General features: G+C 49.0%; 1 protein-coding gene across 7 annotated transcripts in view; it reads right to left on the bottom strand.

Annotated features, from left to right (window-relative positions):
- Positions 1–1,070: 1,070 nt before the first annotated feature.
- LOC140355925 (disks large-associated protein 1-like) overlaps positions 1,071–24,963 on the bottom strand; it is a 92,261-nt gene continuing 68,368 nt past the window's right edge. For 3 of the 7 annotated variants that reach the window (XM_072440577.1, XM_072440582.1, XM_072440580.1), the window contains exons 6-15: positions 22,279–22,400; positions 21,539–21,664; positions 18,130–18,759; positions 17,467–17,549; positions 9,310–9,355; positions 7,460–7,789; positions 6,301–6,433; positions 6,069–6,160; positions 5,271–5,558; positions 1,071–1,369 (exon numbers count right to left, since the gene is read on the bottom strand). In XM_072440577.1, coding sequence (XP_072296678.1) covers positions 1,148–1,369; positions 5,271–5,558; positions 6,069–6,160; positions 6,301–6,433; positions 7,460–7,789; positions 9,310–9,355; positions 17,467–17,549; positions 18,130–18,759; positions 21,539–21,664; positions 22,279–22,400 — 2,072 coding nt within the window. In that variant the 3' untranslated portion in view covers positions 1,071–1,147. The remainder of the gene's footprint in view (positions 1,370–5,270; positions 5,559–6,068; positions 6,161–6,300; positions 6,434–7,459; positions 7,790–9,309; positions 9,356–17,466; positions 17,550–18,129; positions 18,760–21,538; positions 21,665–22,278; positions 22,401–24,963) is intronic. The other 4 variants (XM_072440578.1, XM_072440583.1, XM_072440584.1 and 1 more) reach the window with 4 other exon arrangements.

Raw genomic sequence — 24,963 nt, 5'->3', positions numbered from 1 at the left:
GCCGGGCTCGAGCAGCGGCAGGACGCAACCCATCCCGGGACAAATGCAGCGGTCGGGCCAAATGTCGCGCCGATAGTTTGGCTTTCTGGCCTTAAATCTCAGACAATGTTTTAGTTGGAGCTGATCGACTGTTTAAAATGAAAGACTTAAAGCTTCGTGGCCATTGGTCCCGAGTTATACATGCGTTCGCGGTGAGGTCATATATCCGGGACTTCCCCATAGCGGCCATTTTGAAAGGGGCATGCGATATACTAGCAACCAACACGACTGCGTCCTTTTCTAGGGCATCATGAGCTACGAATACTTTGATTCTTTAGACGGCAAACTAAGGTACAGGACAAAGCTCTCATTCCTTGGTCTGACAACAGAGCAATGACCTTACAGAACAATGACCTTACAGAACAATGACCTTACAGAACGCAGGGTTTTGGCATTTTGGCCTCATATTTCCTGGATTTCGTATGTAGCAGACGTGCTGTTGTGCCCCTTTCAAAATGGCGGACTCGGTTGCTACTGTACAAGTTCCCGGATGTGCAAACGCATGTATAAGCAGTGCTCATCAGCCATTGGACAATCTGTATTCATAATAACTACACCTTAATGAGCCGTAATAAAGCATGAACAAAGTCAATTCCTAATAAATACATTTTAAGCTTAAGTTTGGGCTGAAAACAGCCGCATTTTGGACATTAGTTAGCCGTTAATTTTAGAATTAGGTTTAATATCTATCAAGATGTAGAAATTATGTTGGCCATGATAATCAGGACACAAAATGTCAATATTGTCCCGTGTTTAGTGTCACAATGTGCTCATTTTGACCAAAAAAAACGTGTCCCTGTAGATTCTCTGTTAGTGTAAAATGCTGAGATTATTTTTGCTGCTTTACTTCTTTGTCGTAATTTATTTGCATTTTTGTCTTGCACGTTTCTTATTTTCCGGTCTATACGTCCCCTGCCGGGCCTTTTCTCCGACCGCGGGACAAAGAGCCGCCGCGGGTGATCGACGGTCACCGTGAACGGTAAAAACCCACAATTCCGACTCGCCGCGCACTTCCTGGTTCACAAAGACGAGTGCAAACAGCGCCCCACTCTGGCCGTTCTGTGGCGTGTGTTACAGTGCGAGGTGTGCCAGTGTGCCGCGGCGCCCCCTACAGTCTGGTCTGCGCCTCGGGGATGTAGATCTCGATGCTGTCGGCGCTCTCGGTGGCGGAGTTCTGCCGGACGGAGGCGGCGCGCTTGGCGGCTAGGAGGCGCTTGCGAGCGTCGTGCCGCTGCTTGTCCGAGCTCTCCAGGGAGCGGTCGCGGGCCAGGGGCGGGTGCGTGGGGCCCTTACCCGGCTTTTTGGGCACCGGTGGGGGGAGGCGTCTCTCCTGGAGGGGAGGGGGGAAGGCAGGGGGAGGGGACAGGGGAGAGGTGAGGAACAGAGCACAAACCAGCGCGACTGTGTGTGTGTCCAAGGATCGGAACACGCCGGACAATCTTAAGGACAAAAGTTATGCAGAATATGTGCAGTTTTTAGCCTTTAATCGAGCTCTAGAGGGAGTTTATTTTGGCGTTTGATGTTTTACAACTAAAAACGAGAAAGAATTTTATGTCTCTGGCTTTAAAACATGTGAGAAACTGAGCTTAGGCCACCATCTACTGGCAGCAGAGGGAACTACATATTTGAGACGTATACATACACAATATGGTCCTGATTTTAGTCCTGGTTTAATTCATCGACCTGGTTTAGACCTGGTTTAGACCTGGTTTGGACCTGGTTTGGACCTGGTTTAATCCTGGTTTAGTCCTGGTTTAGACCTGGTTTAGTCCTGGTTTAGTCCTGGTTTAGTCCTGGTTTAGACCTGGTTTAGTCCTGGTTTAGACCTGGTTTAGACCTGGTTTAGACCTGGTTTGGACCTGGTTTGGACCTGGTTTAGTCCTGGTTTAGTCCTGGTTTAGACCTGGTTTAGTCCTGGTTTAGTCCTGGTTTAGTCCTGGTTTAGACCTGGTTTAGACCTGGTTTAGACCTGGTTTGGACCTGGTTTAGACCTGGTTTAGACCTGGTTTAGACCTGGTTTAGTCCTGGTTTAGTCCTGGTTTAGTCCTGGTTTAGACCTGGTTTAGACCTGGTTTAGTCCTGGTTTAGACCTGGTTTAGACCTGGTTTGGACTTAGTTTGGACCTGGTTTAGACCTGGTTTAGACCTGGTTTAGACCTGGTTTAGACCTGGTTTAGACCTGGTTTAGACCTGGTTTGGACTTAGTTTGGACCTGGTTTAGACCTGGTTTAGACCTGGTTTAGACCTGGTTTAGACCTGGTTTAGACCTGGTTTAGACCTGGTTTAGACCTGGTTTAGGCCTGGTTTTGACCTAGATTAGACCTGGTTTAGACCTGGTTTAGTCCTGGTTTAGACCTGGTTTAGACCTAGTTTAATTCTGATTTAGTCCTGGTTTGCACACATTAAAAAAAACTTTATTTCAGAATCTTTATCGTTCTGTGTGTCACTTTCTTTAGTTTTTGAAACCTATTCATTTGTTAATCGTTCTGTCAGATCCGTCACATGAGCTGCTCATTCTTCTGACACGTTAATTCACATGACGTTTGACGTGAATGGATCGTTCGAGATCGCTCTGCCTCCATTTCCATTTCAGACACTTTTACTCTTCCTCATTTAGCTCTGTATTGTCTTGTATTTGCATAATTCAGCTCTGTCTTGTGATGATTCTCGCTCATGTCCCACACAGGCTTCAGCTGCACCAGGCTGAATTTAGGATCAGACTTTGACACTTTGAGGAGCTCGTTGACAGAATGTAAATGATGCATATTTTCTCAGTCATTTTGAACAAGCTTTTTGCACCGGCGAAAGAGATTTATCCATGATTTTGGTTAATAAACGATATATCTATCTATTCATTGACTAATAAAGAAAGATAATACATGCAGTAGATGCAGAGCTTGTTCCAATTTATACATGTAATTATGTGACATTTTCAATGCCTTACAATAGACTTTATGTTGCATATTTGTGCACATTTAACAGTCACACAGCTTTTGCAATCATTCCAGTTTGGATGATTTTGCACCAATCAATGTTTGTTTCTTGAAAAACACATTTGATCCAAAGCACGTTTCCTGTGGAGCGGTTTGGCACAGATCGGTGCAGCTCAAACACGGGACAGAAAGAATACGAAACGAACCGTCTCCGTCCACAAAGAAACGTGTGCCAAGGTTTATGGACACACACACAGTAAGCAGCAGCAGCTCAGCAGAAGGACGCAGGAGAGAGGAGACAGGAGAGAGGAGAGAGGACAAGAGGTAGGAGACAGGAGAGAGGAGACAGGACAAGAGGAGACAGGACAAGAGGTAGGAGACAGGAAAGAGGGGACTTGGGAGAGGAGAGAGGGGCTAGGACAAGAGGTAGGAAATAGGACAAATGAGGTAAGAGAGAGGAGCTAGGACATAGGAAATAGGAGAGAGGAGCTAAGACAAAGAAGGTAGAAGAGGAGCTACGACATAAGAGGTAAGAGAGAGGAACAAGGACATGGGAGGTAGGAGACAGGAGCCAGGACATAGGAGGTAGGAGACAGCGCACATTTAGATGGAGAGCCAGAGCAGTGGAGTTGGTGCATGGCGAGTGGCCTTCACTGTCGACACAAAAAACAGGAGAAACCATGAGCACGATGAGCAGCCGATGGGATGGACCACAGCTACAGGCCACGCCCACAGCCAGAGTAAAACACACACACACACACACAAACACACACACACACAAACACACACACACAAACACACACAAATAAATGTATGTTCTGTTCAGAGACAGCAGAGGGCAGCAGAGGGCAGCATTCAGGTCGAACATGCACTTCACGCTCCAGAGCTCGTGGTTGTCATGTATTGTTATCGTCTTTGTGCGTCTGTCGTGTCGATTCTAACAGACCCGTGACGTGAAATGTCGTAAAGTCGTGTGTCCGCTGCAACTGCAAGAGGTTTGGAAGTCACGCGACAAGTTTTCCGTAGTTTACATCAGACGTTCTTCAGCGTTTATCTGAGCGAACAGCGGGCTCTGGGCTCTGCGTGGTCCTCTGGAGGAGCGGAGGCTAGCGCTACATGCTAACTGTGTTCTTGTGTCTGTTAAAAGTTACGGGGCCCAGAGGAAGACCTGAGGCTGAGGGACAGACTCCACACCAGGAGAGGCCCCGAACATGAACAGAACCAACTCTGGAGCTGAGCTAAAGACCCATCCAGGACTGACGCTGCTTCAGATGTTCTGCAAGTTCCAGAGGGAGATTTCAACCTTAAATAGACTCGACGAGAGGATGAAGAAGGCTGGACATGTCGTGGGGCAGAGTCATGACTGTTCTGGACCCCCTGCTCCACAATGTGCTGGTCAGATGCAGGCGCTCGCTCTGAGGGGCCACAGGAAACCCTGACCCTTTATACACAGATTTTACCCTTGTTCCTTTGAGAAGTGAAGTGGAAAATAGGCCATGTCATGTCATTGTGTCTATGTTGTTTTTCTGTGTGCAGATGATACATGTGAATATAAGAATATGTGTTACTGATAAATGTGGTCCATACTCTGCATCGTGGAGTCATGGGGTCAGGACGCTGAATGTGTGTCAGGTCACCTCCGATTGAGGGTCAGATCAGCTCCGATTGAGGGTCAGATCAGCTCCGATTGAGGGTCAGGTCACCTCCGATTGAGGGTCAGATCAGCTCCGATTGAGGGTCAGATCAGCTCCGATTGAGGGTCAGGTCACCTCCGATTGAGGGTCAGGTCACCTCCGATTGAGGGTCAGGTCACCTCTGAATGGGATAGCTGGAATCGTTGCACCCGTGATGGTTGTTCTATCTCTTTTGGAGCTGATTTGATTGTGATGACGTGCGTACGTGTCAATGTTTGTCACTGCCTTTAAAAACATGTGTAGTGTCATTGGACAGAAACCTTTGTCAGGGAAAGTGATTATTTGCTGTGCACGAGTAAATAAAGATCCACCTTTTGAGGAAGACAAACTCTGTTCTGCTTCATCTCTTTCTGGTGATTGTTTGCAGAAGTTTCGTGAATGAAGTCAGACACAGAACAGCAGCCGCACCGTGAATGAACAATGCACCAAACTGTAACGCGGTGCTTTTCAATAGTTACAGATGTTTTTCCTAATATCAGTTCCTTTGATCGTTGTTCGGTCAACATGACCTCTGTGAGACCTACATGTTGGCTGTGACGGTTTAGGCGCAAACACATATGCACAGACAGACAGCAGCAGCCTGGGGCAGACAGGGGGCGCTGTACCTTCCTGTCGGGAACCTCCAGAGGTCTCCAGTTGTTGGCTCGGAGCTGGTGGAGCTCGTCAAACTTCAGGCTGATGTTCTCGATGGAGAGCTGCAACATGTCCCAGAAACCGGCCAAGTCTGAGGCCACAGGGCGAGGATGAACGCTGTGGTTCTGAGGGAGGAGAGAGAGAAGAGAGAGAAGAGGATGAACGCTGTGGTTCTGAGGGAGGAGAGAGAGAAGAGAGAGAAGAGGATGAACGCTGTGGTTCTGAGGGAGGAGAGAGAGAAGAGGATGAACGCTGTGGTTCTGAGGGAGGAGAGAGAGAGAGCAGCGGCTCAACTCAGAGCTCTAAGGGACCAGCTTCCCATGCGGAGGAAACTCGAGCGCTTGTATCTTCGGTGAGGGGAGAACGTAGACTGACGTGAATCGAGAGCTTCACATTTCGACTCCTCCTTCAGCCCCGCCCACATCACTGCAGACGCATCATCGCTCCAACTGTCAATCTCACGCTCCGTCCTTCACTCTTTCTGAAGACCCTGAGAAGACCCTGAGCAGACCCCGAGAAGACCCTGAGAAGACCCCGAGAAGACCCCGAGAAGACCCCGAGAAGACCCCGAGAAGACCCCGAGAAGACCCCGAGAAGACCCTGAGAAGACCCCGAGAAGACCCCGAGAAGACCCCGAGAAGACCCCGAGAAGACCCCGAGAAGACCCCGAGAAGACCCTGAGGTACTTAAACCCTTGAAGGACCACCCAGAGCTCCATGGAGGGTTGGACACGCTCATGTTGGATATGCATGTGTTTGAACAGAACTCACCAGGTTCTCCTCACAGAGTTCTCTGAACTGTTGGAACTTCTGAGACATGAGGAGCTGAGCACTGCCCACCGCACTGCGCATCTTCCCCAGAACTGAAGTGAGAGAGGGAGAGACATCTCAGTTCCAGTCCTTCAGAGATCAGAAGAACTCAGAAGAACTCAGAAGAACTCAGAAGAACTCAGAAGAACTCAGAAGAACTCAGAAGAAGGTGATGGATGTGAAATGAACTCACTGTCTTCAGGCAGAGCGTTCTCCCTCTGGTCCTGCTCGATCTGTCTGCACCAGCCCTCCATCCGCTCAGACTCAGCCTGGAGCAGCTTCAGGAACCAGCGACCGTCCCTCTGACACACGGACCTCTGCACCGCCTTCAGGAACAGCACGGACAGCACACGGAAAGACACGGGAATATCACACGGAACGAAACACGGAACGACACATGGAACGACACACGGAATAACACACAGAATAACACACAAAATAACACAGAATAACACATGGAAAGACAAAAGAGTCAATCAGACCCATGTCATATTAGTTACAGCGTTGCCGTAGTGATGGCCAAAACCTCCCATGTTATTCCAATGGGAAAATCGCCCAATCCCTGATTTGAACATGTTTCATACTTTATGAACTCTTGGGCATTGGCCTGACCGAACATAAATTTGGTGGAAATCATCTTGAGGAGCAAAAAGCACGAAGAGATATCCGCATGTTTCTCTCATGGTCTTTGTGCGGCGCAGCCGCTAACTTTTCCCAAAAATATTGGCATTTTCAGTCCACAATAATGCCCATATTAGTAACGGAGAAGGTGCGATAGTGCCACGGACTCGGCAGTGGGCGTAACACAAAGAGGCAGATTGGGCCGATCACTGCCGCTTGCAGCTTTATTTATTATTTTAGAAAAAGGTTCAGTTGTATCATTTGGACAAAACGTTTCGACTCTTATCCAAGAGTCATTGTCAATCTGGGAATTTAGACCGGGAACTCGAATATTTATTCTATTCAGCGGTAAGCCCTGCCCACTGGGCGGGACCTCCTGACAAAAAGAAAAAGGTTGTTTGTTTCAACAGAAACTTACACCTCTATGTTTTCTATCAAACTCGCCTCTTGTTTACTATCAGTCCTAGTGTTATCAGCCTCCTATTGTTCCTGACTCACTCTCTTTCTCTTCCCTGAGGACCTGATAAGCATCCGAATGCCCTGGACGTCGACTTCTCCAGGGATTCAAGATTCCATTATAGACTACAGGAAGGTTTAAACCCCTGTTCCTATTTAAAGAAGGTCTTCATTTTTAAACAAAAAAATAAAAAATGAAATAAAAAATGTGTTATTATAATTATTTTTTAAATTCTTGTCCTGGTCTTGCGCTTGTGTGTACGTCTAAAACTCACCTCGAGCAGGGCAGAGCTGCTGTACTCCATGTCCAGCGTGTCCTCGTTGACGCTGTCGATCCAGGGGTCCGGCGGGGGCAGGATGGACGGGTCGAAGCCCACCTCGTCGTACTCGTCTGAGGCACAGGCGTGGTAGTGGTTCCCAGAGCCCTGGATGCTCACGGTGGAGGTGGACGGAGGAGCGTCTCTGGACTCTCTGGAGCCTCTGGAGCCTCTGGAGCCTCTGGACTCTCTGGAGAACTGTCTGGAGACGGGACCCGACGACAGAATGTCCAGGTCTGTGTCCGAGGTCAGAGGAGTGTCCAGCAGGTCCGCGATGTCCAGGTCAGCCTGAAGCAACATGGACAAGTGTGAGGGGCCCGGGCACGTCAGGGGCCCAGACACGTCAGGGAAAGTGCACATTATACATTAACCTTATATATTTTATTTTGGACATTTTAAAGTACCGTATTTTCCGGACTATAAGTTGCACCTTTTTTCATAGTTTTGGCCGAGGTGCGACTTATATGTGATATTATTCATTATTTTCACACTGACAACCACAAGAGGGCGCTCTAGGCTCTAAGCGACGCAGAAGAAGAATCTGCACTTCCTCTACCTCTGGAGTTTGTGGAGTTGTTTAGAAGTGACACAGAGGAAGAAGAATTCAATGGATTTAGTGATTTGGGGTAAAACTGATGCTTTGCTAAACTTGTTAGCATGTTCTTTATGCTATAGTTATCTGAATCACTGTTCATATGTTACGTTAACATACCAGACACTTACCACAGTTCTGTCTGTGCCTCATGTAGCTGAAGGTGTTAGCGTTAGCATACGTCATGTAGCTGAAGGTGTTAGCATACGTCATGTAGCTGAAGGTGTTCGCGTTAGCATACGTCATGTAGCTGAAGGTGTTAGCATACGTCATGTAGCTGAAGGTGTTAGCGTTAGCATACGTCATGTAGCTGAAGGTGTTAGCGTTAGCATACGTCATGTAGCTGAAGGTGTTAGCGTTAGCATACGTCATGTAGCTGAAGGTGTTAGCATACGTCATGTAGCTGAAGGTGTTAGCGTTAGCATACGTCATGTAGCTGAAGGTGTTAGCGTTAGCATACGTCATGTAGCTGAAGGTGTTAGCGTTAGCATACGTACACCATGTTCTCTCATCTGTTATTATTTTAAACTGCATTTACAGATGAAATGTCTGTTCTTGGTCTTGGGTTTAATCAAATAAATCCCCCCATAAAATGCGACTTATACTCCAGTGAGACTTATATGTGTTTTTTTGGTGGAGCGACTTATTCGGAAAATACGGTATTGATTTTGCCGTATCAATATTTTGAGGGGAGAACAGGAAGTCGCAGGAGAACGACTCAGACATGAATCACTCTGAATGAGAAAGGACAATCGTCAGAACTTTGCATAATGTCTCCCCTAGCAACAGAAGAGTAAACAAACATCTTAAAACAACAAACACACGTTCTTGTATCGCGTGAAACAAAAACAGTTTAAAAGCTTTTCTGTGGTGACGTTTTTCAGTTGACCAGCTTTATTTTTCACTCTTTCAGAACATATTCACCAAAAGAAACACTTTTAACCTTGGACTAAAGCACCTGGACAGGACATTATACTTATAGAAGAGGTAAAAGTAATCAGCTATTAAGAATTAAAGTTTCTAATGCTTGAGTTAAAGTATCGACAGCATTAATTTCGACTTTTGCAATTCTATTTTGCTTAACATTTCCATTTTGTCCTTCTCTTCGCTGACCACGAGCCAGAACGTTTGAATCAAAAGCACATGAAAAGTCGTTTGCTGTTGGGAAAGAGACGCACAAAGTCAGACATCAGACAAAACCTGGCCATGTTTTTACCTGCACCGCCGTCGTCACGCTGTTGGAGCGCTGGAACCGGCGGTACCTGACCAGCAGGGGGAGTAACAGGTCAGTACAACAGCAGCATCTCATAGCAACCATCCACTGACGTTATACAAGTTATATCTACCAGACACACACACACACACACATGCAACACACACACACACACACACATGCAACACACACACACACACACACACACACACACATGCAACACACACACACACACACACACACACACACACATTCAACACACACACACACACACACACACATGCAACACACACACACACACACATGCAACACACACACACACACACACACACCCATGCAACACACACACACACACACACATTCAACACACACACACACACACACACATGCAACACACACACACACACACACACATGCAACACACACACACATGCAACACACGCAACACACACACATGCAACACACACACACACACACACACACATGCAACACACACACATGCAACACACACACACACAGACACAAACACACACACACACACACACACACAGACACAGACACACACACACACACACGCAACACACACACATGCAACACACACACACACACATGCAACACACGCAACACACACACATGCAACACACACACACACACACACAGACACACACAGACACACACACACACACACACAGACACACACAACTGCTGACCACAGGAAATGCCCCGTCCAGTCACGGCGTTTAAAGTCAGTGCACTGCATTGACGCGACACTTCGACGCACAAGAGTTACAGGGACAAACACACACTTTCATACACACAACGCTCGCACACCGGAGGGAACGAGGGAGAAGTGTGGGGCGGCCGAAGGAGAGAGGGAAAGAAGGAGGAAAGAGGAGAGCAAGAGGGAGGAGAGAGATTAAGAGAGAGAAGAAGACGAAGAAGAAGAAGAATGAACTAGAAGAAATGGACAAGAAAGAGCAAGAGGGGGAGATGAGGGGAGTGAGAGGGAGGAAGCAAAGGAGGGAGAGTGAAAGGCAGCAAAGAAGAGGAGGAGAGGGGGAAAGAGGAGAGAGAAAGGAGAGAGGGGAGAAGTTATAGAGGAGAGAGGAAGGAGAATTTAGAGGAAAGCGAAAGGAGAGAGGAGAGAGAGAAGGGATAAGTTAGAGGAGAGAGGAAGGAGAAAGGAGAGAGAAAAACGAATATAGAGGAGAGAGAGAAGGGAGAAGCTAGATGAGAAAGGAGATCAAGAAAGGAGAAAGAGAGAGAAGAGAGAGAAGAGAGGGAGGAGGGAAATTAGAGGAGAGAGGAAGGAGAGAGGAGAGAGAGAAAGGAGAGAGGAGAGAGAGAAAGGAGAGAGGAGAGAGAGAAGGCGTCGGCGCTCGCGGCTGAGTGGGCGGATTGTGACCCACCATTACTTGGCAACAGGAAGTGAGTCAGAAAGAGTGCTTTTCTGCGCATCATCACATCAATGACAAACCAACAACAGGCGTCGGTCATCCGCGCCCCTCTGACCGGGCGCCCTTCCCCCGAGGACGACGGCGCAGAGGGGACGGGACCAAGTCGGGGGGCGTGGGCGGGGTTTCGGGGGGCGATAATGAAAACCTGCCTCGATTTGTTTCAGACGATCCCGCGATACGAACGTTTGCGCTCAGTGGGGGATTCGCTTGGAATATTCCCCGGTACGGTATTAAACTCGTCTGTCTCCATGACGACGAGCAGGGGGACTGTGCCGAGCAGGGGGGGACTGCGGCACACGTTCATGACACACGTTCACGACACACGTTCTCGACACACGTTCACGACACACGTTCACGACACACGTTCCCGACACACGTTCACGACACACGTTCTCGACACACGTTCACGACACACGTTCACGACACACGTTCCCGACACACGTTCACGACACACGTTCCCGACACACGTTCAAGACACACGTTCACGACACACGTTCTCGACACACGTTCACGACATACGTTCCCGACACACGTTCACGACACACGTTCAAGACACACGTTCACGACACACGTTCTCGACACACGTTCACGACACACGTTCACGACACACGTTCCCGACACACGTTCACGACACACGTTCACGACACACGTTCACGACACACGTTCCCGACACACGTTCACGACACACGTTCTCGACACACGTTCACGACACACGTTCACGACACACGTTCTCGACACACGTTCACGACACACGTTCACGACACACGTTCACGACACACGTTCTCGACACACGTTCCCGACACACGTTCACGACACACGTTCACGACACACGTTCTCGACACACGTTCACGACACACGTTCACGACACACGTTCTCGACACACGTTCAAGACACACGTTCACGACACACGTTCTCGACACACGTTCTCGACACACGTTCACGACACACGTTCACGACACACGTTCCCGACACACGTTCACGACACACGTTCTCGACACACGTTCTCGACACACGTTCACGACACACGTTCACGACACACGTTCACGACACACGTTCACGACACACGTTCTCGACACACGTTCACGACAAACGTTCTCGACACACGTTCACGACACACGTTCCCGACACACGTTCACGACACACGTTCACGACACACGTTCCCGACACACGTTCACGACACACGTTCTCGACACACGTTCAAGACACACGTTCACGACACACGTTCCCGACACACGTTCACGACACACGTTCTCGACACACGTTCAAGACACACGTTCACGACACACGTTCTCGACACACGTTCACGACACACGTTCACGACACACGTTCCCGACACACGTTCACGACACACGTTCACGACACACGTTCTCGACACACGTTCACGACACACGTTCACGACACACGTTCCCGACACACGTTCACGACACACGTTCTCGACACACGTTCAAGACACACGTTCACGACACACGTTCTCGACACACGTTCACGACACACGTTCACGACACACGTTCCCGACACACGTTCACGACACACGTTCTCGACACACGTTCTCGACACACGTTCACGACACACGTTCACGACACACGTTCACGACACACGTTCACGACACACGTTCACGACACACGTTCTCGACACACGTTCACGACACACGTTCACGACACACGTTCCCGACACACGTTCTCGACACACGTTCAAGACACACGTTCACGACACACGTTCTCGACACACGTTCACGACACACGTTCACGACACACGTTCCCGACACACGTTCACGACACACGTTCACGACACACGTTCTCGACACACGTTCACGACACACGTTCACGACACACGTTCCCGACACACGTTCACGACACACGTTCTCGACACACGTTCAAGACACACGTTCACGACACACGTTCTCGACACACGTTCACGACACACGTTCACGACACACGTTCCCGACACACGTTCACGACACACGTTCTCGACACACGTTCAAGACACACGTTCACGACACACGTTCTCGACACACGTTCACGACACACGTTCACGACACACGTTCCCGACACACGTTCACGACACACGTTCACGACACACGTTCACGACACACGTTCCCGACACACGTTCCCGACACACGTTCCCGACACACGTTCACGACACACGTTCTCGACACACGTTCACGACACACGTTCACGACACACGTTCTCGACACACGTTCACGACACACGTTCACGACACACGTTCACGACACACGTTCTCGACACACGTTCCCGACACACGTTCACGACACACGTTCACGACACACGTTCTCGACACACGTTCTCGACACACGTTCACGACACACGTTCACGACACACGTTCACGACACACGTTCTCGACACACGTTCCCGACACACGTTCCCGACACACGTTCACGACACACGTTCTCGACACACGTTCACGACACACGTTCTCGACACACGTTCACGACACACGTTCTCGACACACGTTCTCGACACACGTTCATGACACACGTTCACGACACACGTTCACGACACACGTTCACGACACACGTTCACGACACACGTTCACGACACACGTTCCCGACACACGTTCTCGACACACGTTCCCGACACACGTTCACGACACACGTTCACGACACACGTTCACGACACACGTTCACGACACACGTTCCCGACACACGTTCCCGACACACGTTCACGACACACGTTCACGACACACGTTCCCGACACACGTTCCCGACACACGTTCCCGACACACGTTCACGACACACGTTCACGACACACGTTCACGACACACGTTCCCGACACACGTTCACGACACACGTTCCCGACACACGTTCACGACACACGTTCACGACACACGTTCACGACACACGTTCACGACACACGTTCTCGACACACGTTCACGACACACGTTCACGACACACGTTCCCGACACACGTTCACGACACACGTTCACGACACACGTTCACGACACACGTTCCCGACACACGTTCTCGACACACGTTCAAGACACACGTTCACGACACACGTTCACGACACACGTTCACGACACACGTTCACGACACACGTTCACGACACACGTTCTCGACACACGTTCACGACACACGTTCACGACACACGTTCCCGACACACGTTCTCGACACACGTTCCCGACACACGTTCTCGACACACGTTCAAGACACACGTTCACGACACACGTTCTCGACACACGTTCTCGACACACGTTCACGACACACGTTCACGACACACGTTCCCGACACACGTTCACGACACACGTTCTCGACACACGTTCACGACACACGTTCACGACACACGTTCACGACACACGTTCACGACATACGTTCACGACACACGTTCTCGACACACGTTCACGACAAACGTTCTCGACACACGTTCACGACACACGTTCCCGACACACGTTCACGACACACGTTCACGACACACGTTCCCGACACACGTTCACGACACACGTTCTCGACACACGTTCAAGACACACGTTCACGACACACGTTCTCGACACACGTTCACGACACACGTTCACGACACACGTTCACGACACACGTTCACGACACACGTTCTCGACACACGTTCACGACACACGTTCACGACACACGTTCCCGACACACGTTCTCGACACACGTTCAAGACACACGTTCACGACACACGTTCTCGACACACGTTCACGACACACGTTCACGACACACGTTCCCGACACACGTTCACGACACACGTTCACGACACACGTTCTCGACACACGTTCACGACACACGTTCACGACACACGTTCCCGACACACGTTCACGACACACGTTCTCGACACACGTTCAAGACACACGTTCACGACACACGTTCTCGACACACGTTCACGACACACGTTCACGACACACGTTCACGACACACGTTCTCGACACACGTTCACGACACACGTTCACGACACACGTTCTCGACACACGTTCACGACACACGTTCACGACACACGTTCACGACACACGTTCACGACACACGTTCACGACACACGTTCCCGACACACGTTCACGACACACGTTCCCGACACACGTTCACGACACACGTTCTCGACACACGTTCAAGACACACGTTCACGACACACGTTCTCGACACACGTTCACGACACACGTTCACGACACACGTTCACGACACACGTTCTCGACACACGTTCACGACACACGTTCACGACACACGTTCCCGACACACGTTCACGACACACGTTCACGACACACGTTCACGACACACGTTCCCGACACACGTTCTCGACACACGTTCAAGACACACGTTCACGACACACGTTCTCGACACACGTTCACGACACACGTTCACGACACACGTTCACGACACACGTTCACGACACACGTTCACGACACACGTTCTCGACACACGTTCACGACACACGTTCACGACACACGTTCCCGACACACGTTCTCGACACACGTTCAAGACACACGTTCACGACACACGTTCTCGACACACGTTCTCGACACACGTTCACGACACACGTTCACGACACACGTTCCCGACACACGTTCACGACACACGTTCTCGACACACGTTCACGACACACGTTCACGACACACGTTCACGACACACGTTCACGACATACGTTCACGACACACGTTCACGACACACGTTCTCGACACACGTTCACGACACACGTTCACGACACACGTTCCCGACACACGTTCCCGACACACGTTCACGACACACGTTCACGACACACGTTCCCGACACACGTTCACGACACACGTTCTCGACACACGTTCTCGACACACGTTCACGACACACGTTCCCGACACACGTTCACGACACACGTTCTCGACACACGTTCACGACACACGTTCACGACACACGTTCACGACACACGTTCTCGACACACGTTCTCGACACACGTTCACGACAAACGTTCTCGACACACGTTCACGACACACGTTCCCGACACACGTTCACGACACACGTTCCCGACACACGTTCACGACACACGTTCTCGACACACGTTCAAGACACACGTTCACGACACACGTTCTCGACACACGTTCACGACACACGTTCACGACACACGTTCACGACACACGTTCACGACACACGTTCACGACACACGTTCTCGACACACGTTCACGACACACGTTCACGACACACGTTCCCGACACACGTTCTCGACACACGTTCAAGACACACGTTCACGACACACGTTCTCGACACACGTTCACGACACACGTTCACGACACACGTTCCCGACACACGTTCACGACACACGTTCACGACACACGTTCTCGACACACGTTCACGACACACGTTCACGACACACGTTCCCGACACACGTTCACGACACACGTTCTCGACACACGTTCAAGACACACGTTCACGACACACGTTCTCGACACACGTTCACGACACACGTTCACGACACACGTTCCCGACACACGTTCACGACACACGTTCTCGACACACGTTCACGACACACGTTCACGACACACGTTCTCGACACACGTTCACGACACACGTTCACGACACACGTTCACGACACACGTTCACGACACACGTTCACGACACACGTTCCCGACACACGTTCACGACACACGTTCTCGACACACGTTCAAGACACACGTTCACGACACACGTTCTCGACACACGTTCACGACACACGTTCACGACACACGTTCCCGACACACGTTCACGACACACGTTCACGACACACGTTCACGACACACGTTCACGACACACGTTCCCGACACACGTTCACGACACACGTTCTCGACACACGTTCACGACACACGTTCACGACACACGTTCACGACACACGTTCCCGACACACGTTCACGACACACGTTCTCGACACACGTTCACGACACACGTTCACGACACACGTTCACGACACACGTTCCCGACACACGTTCACGACACACGTTCACGACACACGTTCCCGACACACGTTCACGACACACGTTCACGACACACGTTCTCGACACACGTTCACGACACACGTTCACGACACACGTTCACGACACACGTTCCCGACACACGTTCACGACACACGTTCCCGACACACGTTCACGACACACGTTCACGACACACGTTCTCGACACACGTTCCCGACACACGTTCACGACACACGTTCACGACACACGTTCTCGACACACGTTCACGACACACGTTCACGACACACGTTCTCGACACACGTTCCCGACACACGTTCCCGACACACGTTCACGACACACGTTCTCGACACACGTTCCCGACACACGTTCTCGACACACGTTCACGACACACGTTCCCGACACACGTTCACGACACACGTTCTCGACACACGTTCACGACACACGTTCCCGACACACGTTCACGACACACGTTCACGACACACGTTCTCGACACACGTTCACGACACACGTTCACGACACACGTTCCCGACACACGTTCTCGACACACGTTCCCGACACACGTTCACGACACACGTTCACGACACACGTTCCCGACACACGTTCTCGACACACGTTCACGACACACGTTCCCGACACACGTTCACGACACACGTTCTCGACACACGTTCACGACACACGTTCACGACACACGTTCCCGACACACGTTCCCGACACACGTTCACGACACACGTTCACGACACACGTTCACGACACACGTTCACGACACACGTTCTCGACACACGTTCACGACACACGTTCTTGACACACGGTTCACGTCTTTGCGCCTCACCCTCGGTCGTCCTCCACCTGGATCCCCACAGAGGTGAACTTGGACGGGTCGTCGGGGTCGGGGCCGTCGTCTGGCCCGTCCACCTGTCGAGACACACAGACGGTCACCGACGGCAACCAGAGCCACACCCGAGGAACACTTAAATGTCACGGGAGATGAGCAAAAAAGTTTTTTATTTTGTGTAAATTCTGCATAAACTTGGAACTTGGAACTGGAATGAGTGTCCCTGGTGTGATGTCACTTCCTGTATGAGTGTCCCTGGTGTGATGTCACTTCCTGTATGAGTGTCCCTGGTGTGATGTCACTTCCTGTATGAGTGTCCCTGGTGTGATGTCACTTCCTGTATGAGTGTCCCTGGTGTGATGTCACTTCCTGTATGAGTGTCCCTGGTGTGATGTCACTTCCTGTATGAGTGTCCCTGGTGTGATGTCACTTCCTGTCATTTACTCCAGATTTTCAAACTTTTTCTCCACAAATACCTGCTCGATTGGTGTAAAACTATCATTTATATGTACGACAGGTATAAACACACCAAATAAAGTCAAAATGACAAATCACATATGCAATGAAAAAACCTGCACATCTCATTAGCACAACGCTGAGCTAGCTGCTCGCGGGGGGGCGGCCATCGTGCCCTGAAAAGCTGAAGATCGGCGCACAAACCTGGATCCCGATGGAGAGGCACTTGCCCTTCCTCAGCGTGTCCTTCCTGTAGTCGTCCTGCTCGTCCACCATGGATCCTCTGCTCATGACCGCCGGGCCGTGGCTCTGGAGGCCATGATGAGAGCCGTGAGAGTGAGCCGGGTGGGCGGGGCCGTGGGAGTGAGGGGCGGAGCTGTGCGAGCCGTGGGAGTGGTGCGATTGGCCCGACTGTTGGTGATGGGAGGAGACGTGTTGCTGCTGATGGGAGGAGCCGTGTTGTTGTTGATGGGAGGAGCCGTGTTGTTGTTGATGGGAGGAGCCGTGTTGTTGTTGATGGGAGGAGCCGTGTTGTTGTTGATGGGAGGAGCCGTGTTGCTGCTGATGGGAGGAGCCGTGTTGCTGCTGATGGGAGGAAATGTGGTGTTGATGGGAGGAGCCGTGCTGATGCGAGGAGCCGTGCTGCTGTTGGTGGGAGGAGCCGTGTTGGTGGTGGGCGTGGCCGTGGGACAGGTGCGGTCCGAGGGGCGGGTGCGAGGCGTGCGAGGGGTGGGAGTGGTGGGGCTGGAGGGGCTGGTGGCCGCTGTGCTGGCTGTGGCTCACCTTCACCGGGGCGTGGTGATTACTGATGTGCTGACTGGCCGGACCGTGCACCTGACGGAAACACAAGAGGTCGATCGTGAGGAGAAGGTCAAAGGTCAAAGGTTCGGCAAAGAAGAATGGGACAAACTGCAGCACAAACAGGAGAGTGAGTTTGTAGTGTTAAACCCACAAAGACTTGAGGCTGTGATTAGTGCCAAACAAGCTTCATCAAAGTATCGAACAAAAGAAGCAAAAGAACATGTGCTTTTTTCATTTTTAATAAATTTGTAAAAAAATTAAACCACCTTATTTCATGGATTTATATAGGGTATGTTTTGTATAATTTTTGAGGCAAAGAATTCATTTAATCCTTTGGTATTCGGATGCTATTCAGGGACTCAAGGAGGAGAGAAAGAGTGAGCCAGGTAACAATAGGAGGCTGATAGCCTATTAAAGGACTGATATGAAACAAAGGGGCTAGTTTGATAGTAAACAAAGAGGTTAAGTTTATGGTGAAACCAAAAACACCTTTTATAAGGAGGTCCCGCCCTGTGGGTAGGGCCTACTCGGAGTAGGATAAATATCTGAGTTCCTGGTCTTGATTCACAGATGAGTCCAGATGATAAAATTTAATATTTTTCTACAATTGAACCCAACTGGACAAATGAGGTATGACACCGACAAATCCAGTTTTTTGTCTGATGAAGGAACAGTGTTATAACACGGTCAGCACTACAAAGTCAAGTCTGCAGAATATGCTAAACCCGTTTGGCTTTTTATTGTACTGTCTAAGGTTGATAAAAATAAAATAAAAACAAATTGTGCGTTTGCTGATTCTGTGATGATGAAGCACTGGACACAGCCCCACATCTCCACTAACCTCTTTCTGCACAAAGAGAGAGTCCTGTCCCATTGCCCCAGATTCTACACTGCTCATGCATCACGCTCCAGCTCCTCGGACTGGAGCGCGGCGGGGGGGGGGCGGAGTCTCACCCCGAGAGACGCCGGAAGTTTAAAACTCTGCTCATAAAAGAGTTCTCCGTCGGCGTATGTTTGCAGAGTTTATTACTTTCTTACTTTTCTTCCGCTCCGACTCGATTGCGAAGGGCAGTGGGACCTTAACAATGACGCTCTGCAAATAACTTCTTTAAAGTTCTTTCACGGTCATATGCTGACTTAAAGTGTATAGTTTAAAGATGACAACACGAGCATGACGCTTTACAATAACCGCACCTTCAACAGCCCCAATAAAGAGTAATAACAAATAGTTTATTAAGCATGATTTAGGCTTAGTTAGAACTTAATAAGCACCTGAACCATCACTACCTAATTAAGTAGTTATTAACCTGAATAGGTCTTAATCAAAGTCTTTGTTCATGCTTTTGAATAAGTCTTGATCAAAGTCTTTGTTCATGCTTTATTAAGGCTAATTAAGTAGTTATTAACCTGAATAAGTCTTGATCAAAGTCTTTGTTCATGCTTTATTAAGGCTAATTAAGTAGTTATTAACCTGAATAAGTCTTGATCAAAGTCTTTGTTCATGCTTTATTAAGGCTAATTAAGTAGTTATTAACCTGAATAAGTCTTGATCAAAGTCTTTGTTCATGCTTTATTAAGGCTAATTAAGTAGTTATTAACCTGAATAAGTCTTGATCAAAGTCTTTGTTCATGCTTTATTAAGGCTAATTAAGTAGTTATTAACCTGAATAAGTCTTGATCAAAGTCTTTGTTCATGCTTTATTAAGGCTAATTAAGTAGTTATTAACCTGAATAAGTCTTGATCAAAGTCTTTGTTCACGCTTTATTAGGGCTAATTAAGTAGTTATTAACCTGAATAAGTCTTAATCAAAGTCTTTGTTCACGCTTTATTAAGGCTAATTAAGTAGTTATTAACCTGAATAAGTCTTGATCAAAGTCTTTGTTCATGCTTTATTAGGGCTAATTAAGTAGTTATTAACCTGAATAAGTCTTAATCAAAGTCTTTGTTCATGCTTTATTAGGGCTAATTAAGTAGTTATTAACCTGAATAAGTCTTAATCAAAGTCTTTGTTCATGCTTTATTAAGCCTAATTAAGTAGTTATTAACCTGAATAAGTCTTAATCAAAGTCTTTGTTCATGCCTTATTAAGGCTAATTAAGTAGTTATTAACCTGAATAAGTCTTAATCAAAGTCTTTGTTCATGCTTTATTAAGGCTAATTAAGTAGTTATTAACCTGAATAAGTCTTAATCAAAGTCTTTGTTCATGCTTTGTTACGGCTAATTAAGTAGTTATTAACCTGAGTAAGTCTTGATCAAAGTCTTTGTTCATGCTTTATTAGGGCTAATTAAGTAGTTATTAACCTGAATAAGTCTTAATCAAAGTCTTTGTTCATGCTTTATTAAGCCTAATTAAGTAGTTATTAACCTGAATAAGTCTTAATCAAAGTCTTTGTTCATGCTTTATTAAGCCTAATTAAGTAGTTATTAACCTGAATAAGTCTTGATCAAAGTCTTTGTTCACGCTTTATTAAGCCTAATTAAGGTGTAGTTATTACAAAGTGGTGTCAAAAGTTGTTGGTGTGCTATACAACCTCCCCTCAGTCTACAACAGCCGTATGAGACCTCCCTGAATGCCGAGGAGTTTCTTGACAGCTCTGAGGTGGAGGCGGGCGGACTTCAATGGGCCTCGGTGACCCAAGTTGCACAAGTGAAACCGTCAGACTTGTAAAAACGGGCGCGGCGGCGAGTTTCCGTTGCAACTCAGGAAACTATACATCAGATTGAAAATGACTTTTGGATGGAGCGTTTGTCCGATGGCCACGCCCCGGCCACAGCGACACAGGCAGAACATGCAGAAGTTGGGCTCGTACCTGGGCATTGGCGGCCTCGATGGCGGCGGTGAGGGCCTTCATGCTGTCGATGCTCTCGGTGGAGTTGGAGAGTCCTGATTGGATGGTCATGTCTCCGCGTGGCCCCTCCTCCTCCATGTACGCGTCCTGTTCACATATGAGACCCCGATAGACCCGGTAATTGGCCGATTTGGCACCGTTTTTCAAACTGCGCATGCCCAGATACTTGCTACAGTGACAAGTCCTGACTTTGAATCATGACATCGTACGAGGGAACGCCATGGCTGTTCCCTAGCAACCGTGTGGCGGACTGGGCCAAAGCTTCTCTACTGTCACAGAAATCATGTTTGATCAAAAATAAATACATGAGAACACCTTTATTTTGTACTTCTGTTGGTTCTTGCCGGTTAAGGGTCAGATGAACGTGTTTGTGGCGTGTACAGTGTGTATTTCCTGTCATATTCTACACATTTTTAAACTCTTCAGTACAAACTGCCTCTTGATCAGTGTAAAAGGGTCATTTACATTTACAACAGGTATTTTCCCACTAAACAAAGTTAAAACTGTTTCACTGATGATACGTAATCAAACAGTTACAAACAGACGTGGGAAAGCGAAGTCTGTTTTCAGATGTAAAGCCGACTAAGAATAAACTCTCGTGGAAAAAAGTTCAACAAACAAATAAAAGAAGTTACAAGAAGAAGGAGCCAAATCGGACAATGCCGGAGCCTTGTGCCGAGGCCAGGGGTCAGAGGTCATACCTGGGCCGACTCAGTGCTGCTCTGGGCGGTGATGGAGATGAAGGGCTTGGAGGTGGAGCAGGTGGAGGTTCGGGGGGGCACCGGGGGCGGGGTCTTCTTGTAGGTGGTGATGCAGGACGATACTGTAGAGACGGAGAGAGAGAGAGGGCTCATTTTACACTCACGTAAAGCCCCAGCGCGGAACATTCCAGCTAAAGACAAGTCATCAGCTTGCCTCTCCATAGACCTGACTTTAGGCTTGCCTCTCCATAGACCTGACTTTAGGCTTGTCTCTCCATAGACCTGACTTTAGGCTTGCCTCTCCATAGACCTGACTTTAGACTTGCCTCTCCATAGACCTGACTTTAGGCTTGCCTCTCCATAGACCTGACTTTAGGCTTGTCTCTCCATAGACCTGACTTTAGGCTTGCCTCTCCACAGACCTGACTTTAGGCTTGCCTCTCCATAGACCTGACTTTAGGCTTGCCTCTCCATAGACCTGACTTTAGACTTGCCTCTCCATAGACCTGACTTTAGACTTGCCTCTCCATAGACCTGACTTTAGGCTTGCCTCTCCATAGACCTGACTTTAGGCTTGCCTCTCCATAGACCTGACTTTAGGCTTGTCTCTCCATAGACCTGACTTTAGGCTTGCCTCTCCATAGACCTGACTTTAGACTTGCCTCTCCATAGACCTGACTTTAGGCTTGCCTCTCCATAGACCTGACTTTAGGCTTGTCTCTCCATAGACCTGACTTTAGGCTTGCCTCTCCACAGACCTGACTTTAGGCTTGCCTCTCCATAGACCTGACTTTAGGCTTGCCTCTCCATAGACCTGACTTTAGACTTGCCTCTCCATAGACCTGACTTTAGACTTGCCTCTCCATAGACCTGACTTTAGGCTTGCCTCTCCATAGACCTGACTTTAGCCTTGCCTCTCCATAGACCTGACTTTAGGCTTGCCTCTCCATAGACCTGACTTTAGGCTTGCCTCTCCACAGACCTGACTTTAGGCTTGCCTCTCCATAGACCTGACTTTAGGCTTGCCTCTCCATAGACCTGACTTTAGACTTGCCTCTCCATAGACCTGACTTTAGACTTGCCTCTCCATAGACCTGACTTTAGACTTGCCTCTCCACAGACCTGACTTTAGGCTTGCCTCTCCATAGACCTGACTTTAGGCTTGCCTCTCCATAGACCTGACTTTAGACTTGCCTCTCCACAGACCTGACTTTAGGCTTGCCTCTCCATAGACCTGACTTTAGACTTGCCTCTCCATAGACCTGACTTTAGGCTTGCCTCTCCATAGACCTGACTTTAGACTTGCCTCTCCACAGACCTGACTTTAGGCTTGCCTCTCCACAGACCTGACTTTAGACTTGCCTCTCCATAGACCTGACTTTAGACTTGCCTCTCCATAGACCTGACTTTAGACTTGCCTCTCCACAGACCTGACTTTAGGCTTGCCTCTCCATAGACCTGACTTTAGGCTTGCCTCTCCACAGACCTGACTTTAGGCTTGCCTCTCCATAGACCTGACTTTAGGCTTGCCTCTCCATAGACCTGACTTTAGACTTGCCTCTCCACAGACCTGACTTTAGGCTTTCCTCTCCATAGACCTGACTTTAGACTTGCCTCTCCATAGACCTGACTTTAGGCTTGCCTCTCCATAGACCTGACTTTAGACTTGCCTCTCCATAGACCTGACTTTAGGCTTGCCTCTCCACAGACCTGACTTTAGGCTTGCCTCTCCATAGACCTGACTTTAGGCTTGCCTCTCCATAGACCTGACTTTAGGCTTGCCTCTCCATAGACCTGACTTTAGACTTGCCTCTCCACAGACCTGACTTTAGGCTTGCCTCTCCATAGACCTGACTTTAGACTTGCCTCTCCACAGACCTGACTTTAGGCTTGCCTCTCCACAGACCTGACTTTAGGCTTGCCTCTCCACAGACCTGACTTTAGGCTTGCCTCTCCACAGACCTGACTTTAGGCTTGCCTCTCCACAGACCTGACTTTAGGGACCAATGATAGTTTTAGTAGTCGGCGTCAAACAATTCATTCGACATTTTTAATACATTATCAACCAAATAAACGTGTAACTATGGTAACTAAAAGCTTTACTCTCATTTTGAGTGAAGAGCGACGAGGTCTTTGTGACAAAAGGTCATTCCGATGTCTTAGAGTCTGTATAGTCCAGATAATTAGGAAAAGGTTCATTAAAATCACAACAGATATAGATAAAAACACACATAATCGTTCTAAAATGGAGTTTAAAAGAGAAGAATGCAGATGAAAGTGACACTGATTCTCTGCTCAAACGTGGGACTCTAGATAAATCGCTGGTGTCATGATGTGTTTCGTGCAGTGAAAGCTCTGTTCCCTCAGCAGCCGCTCTCATCAGGCTCCTTATTGTTCACGTTCTGTAGGAGCAGCGCGGAGAACGGCTAAATATAGTTCAGAAATGACATTTTTCATGCTTGTGCCGATGAATAGCTCAGCGCCGGAGGGGGGGGGGGCTTAGCGCCGCTGCGGCTAACTGCGGCTAACTGCGGCTAACTGCGGCTAACTGCTGCTAGCAACGCTCCGAATATCAACGCGCCGCAGCCGAGATCAGAGGAGCCACCGAGTCAGTGATACGGAAAAGGCCCCCGGAACTGCACCGGCGGAGAGAACCAAGAGAGAGAGAGAGAGCACATAGGGGGC

The sequence above is a fragment of the Eucyclogobius newberryi genome, unplaced genomic scaffold, assembly GCF_026437365.1.
Source record: "Eucyclogobius newberryi isolate DKJ021-1_F unplaced genomic scaffold, fEucNew1.0.hap1 SCAF_12, whole genome shotgun sequence".
Taxonomy (NCBI): Eukaryota; Metazoa; Chordata; class Actinopteri; order Gobiiformes; family Gobiidae; genus Eucyclogobius; species Eucyclogobius newberryi.
This window is presented reverse-complemented; position numbering and strand designations above follow the sequence as displayed.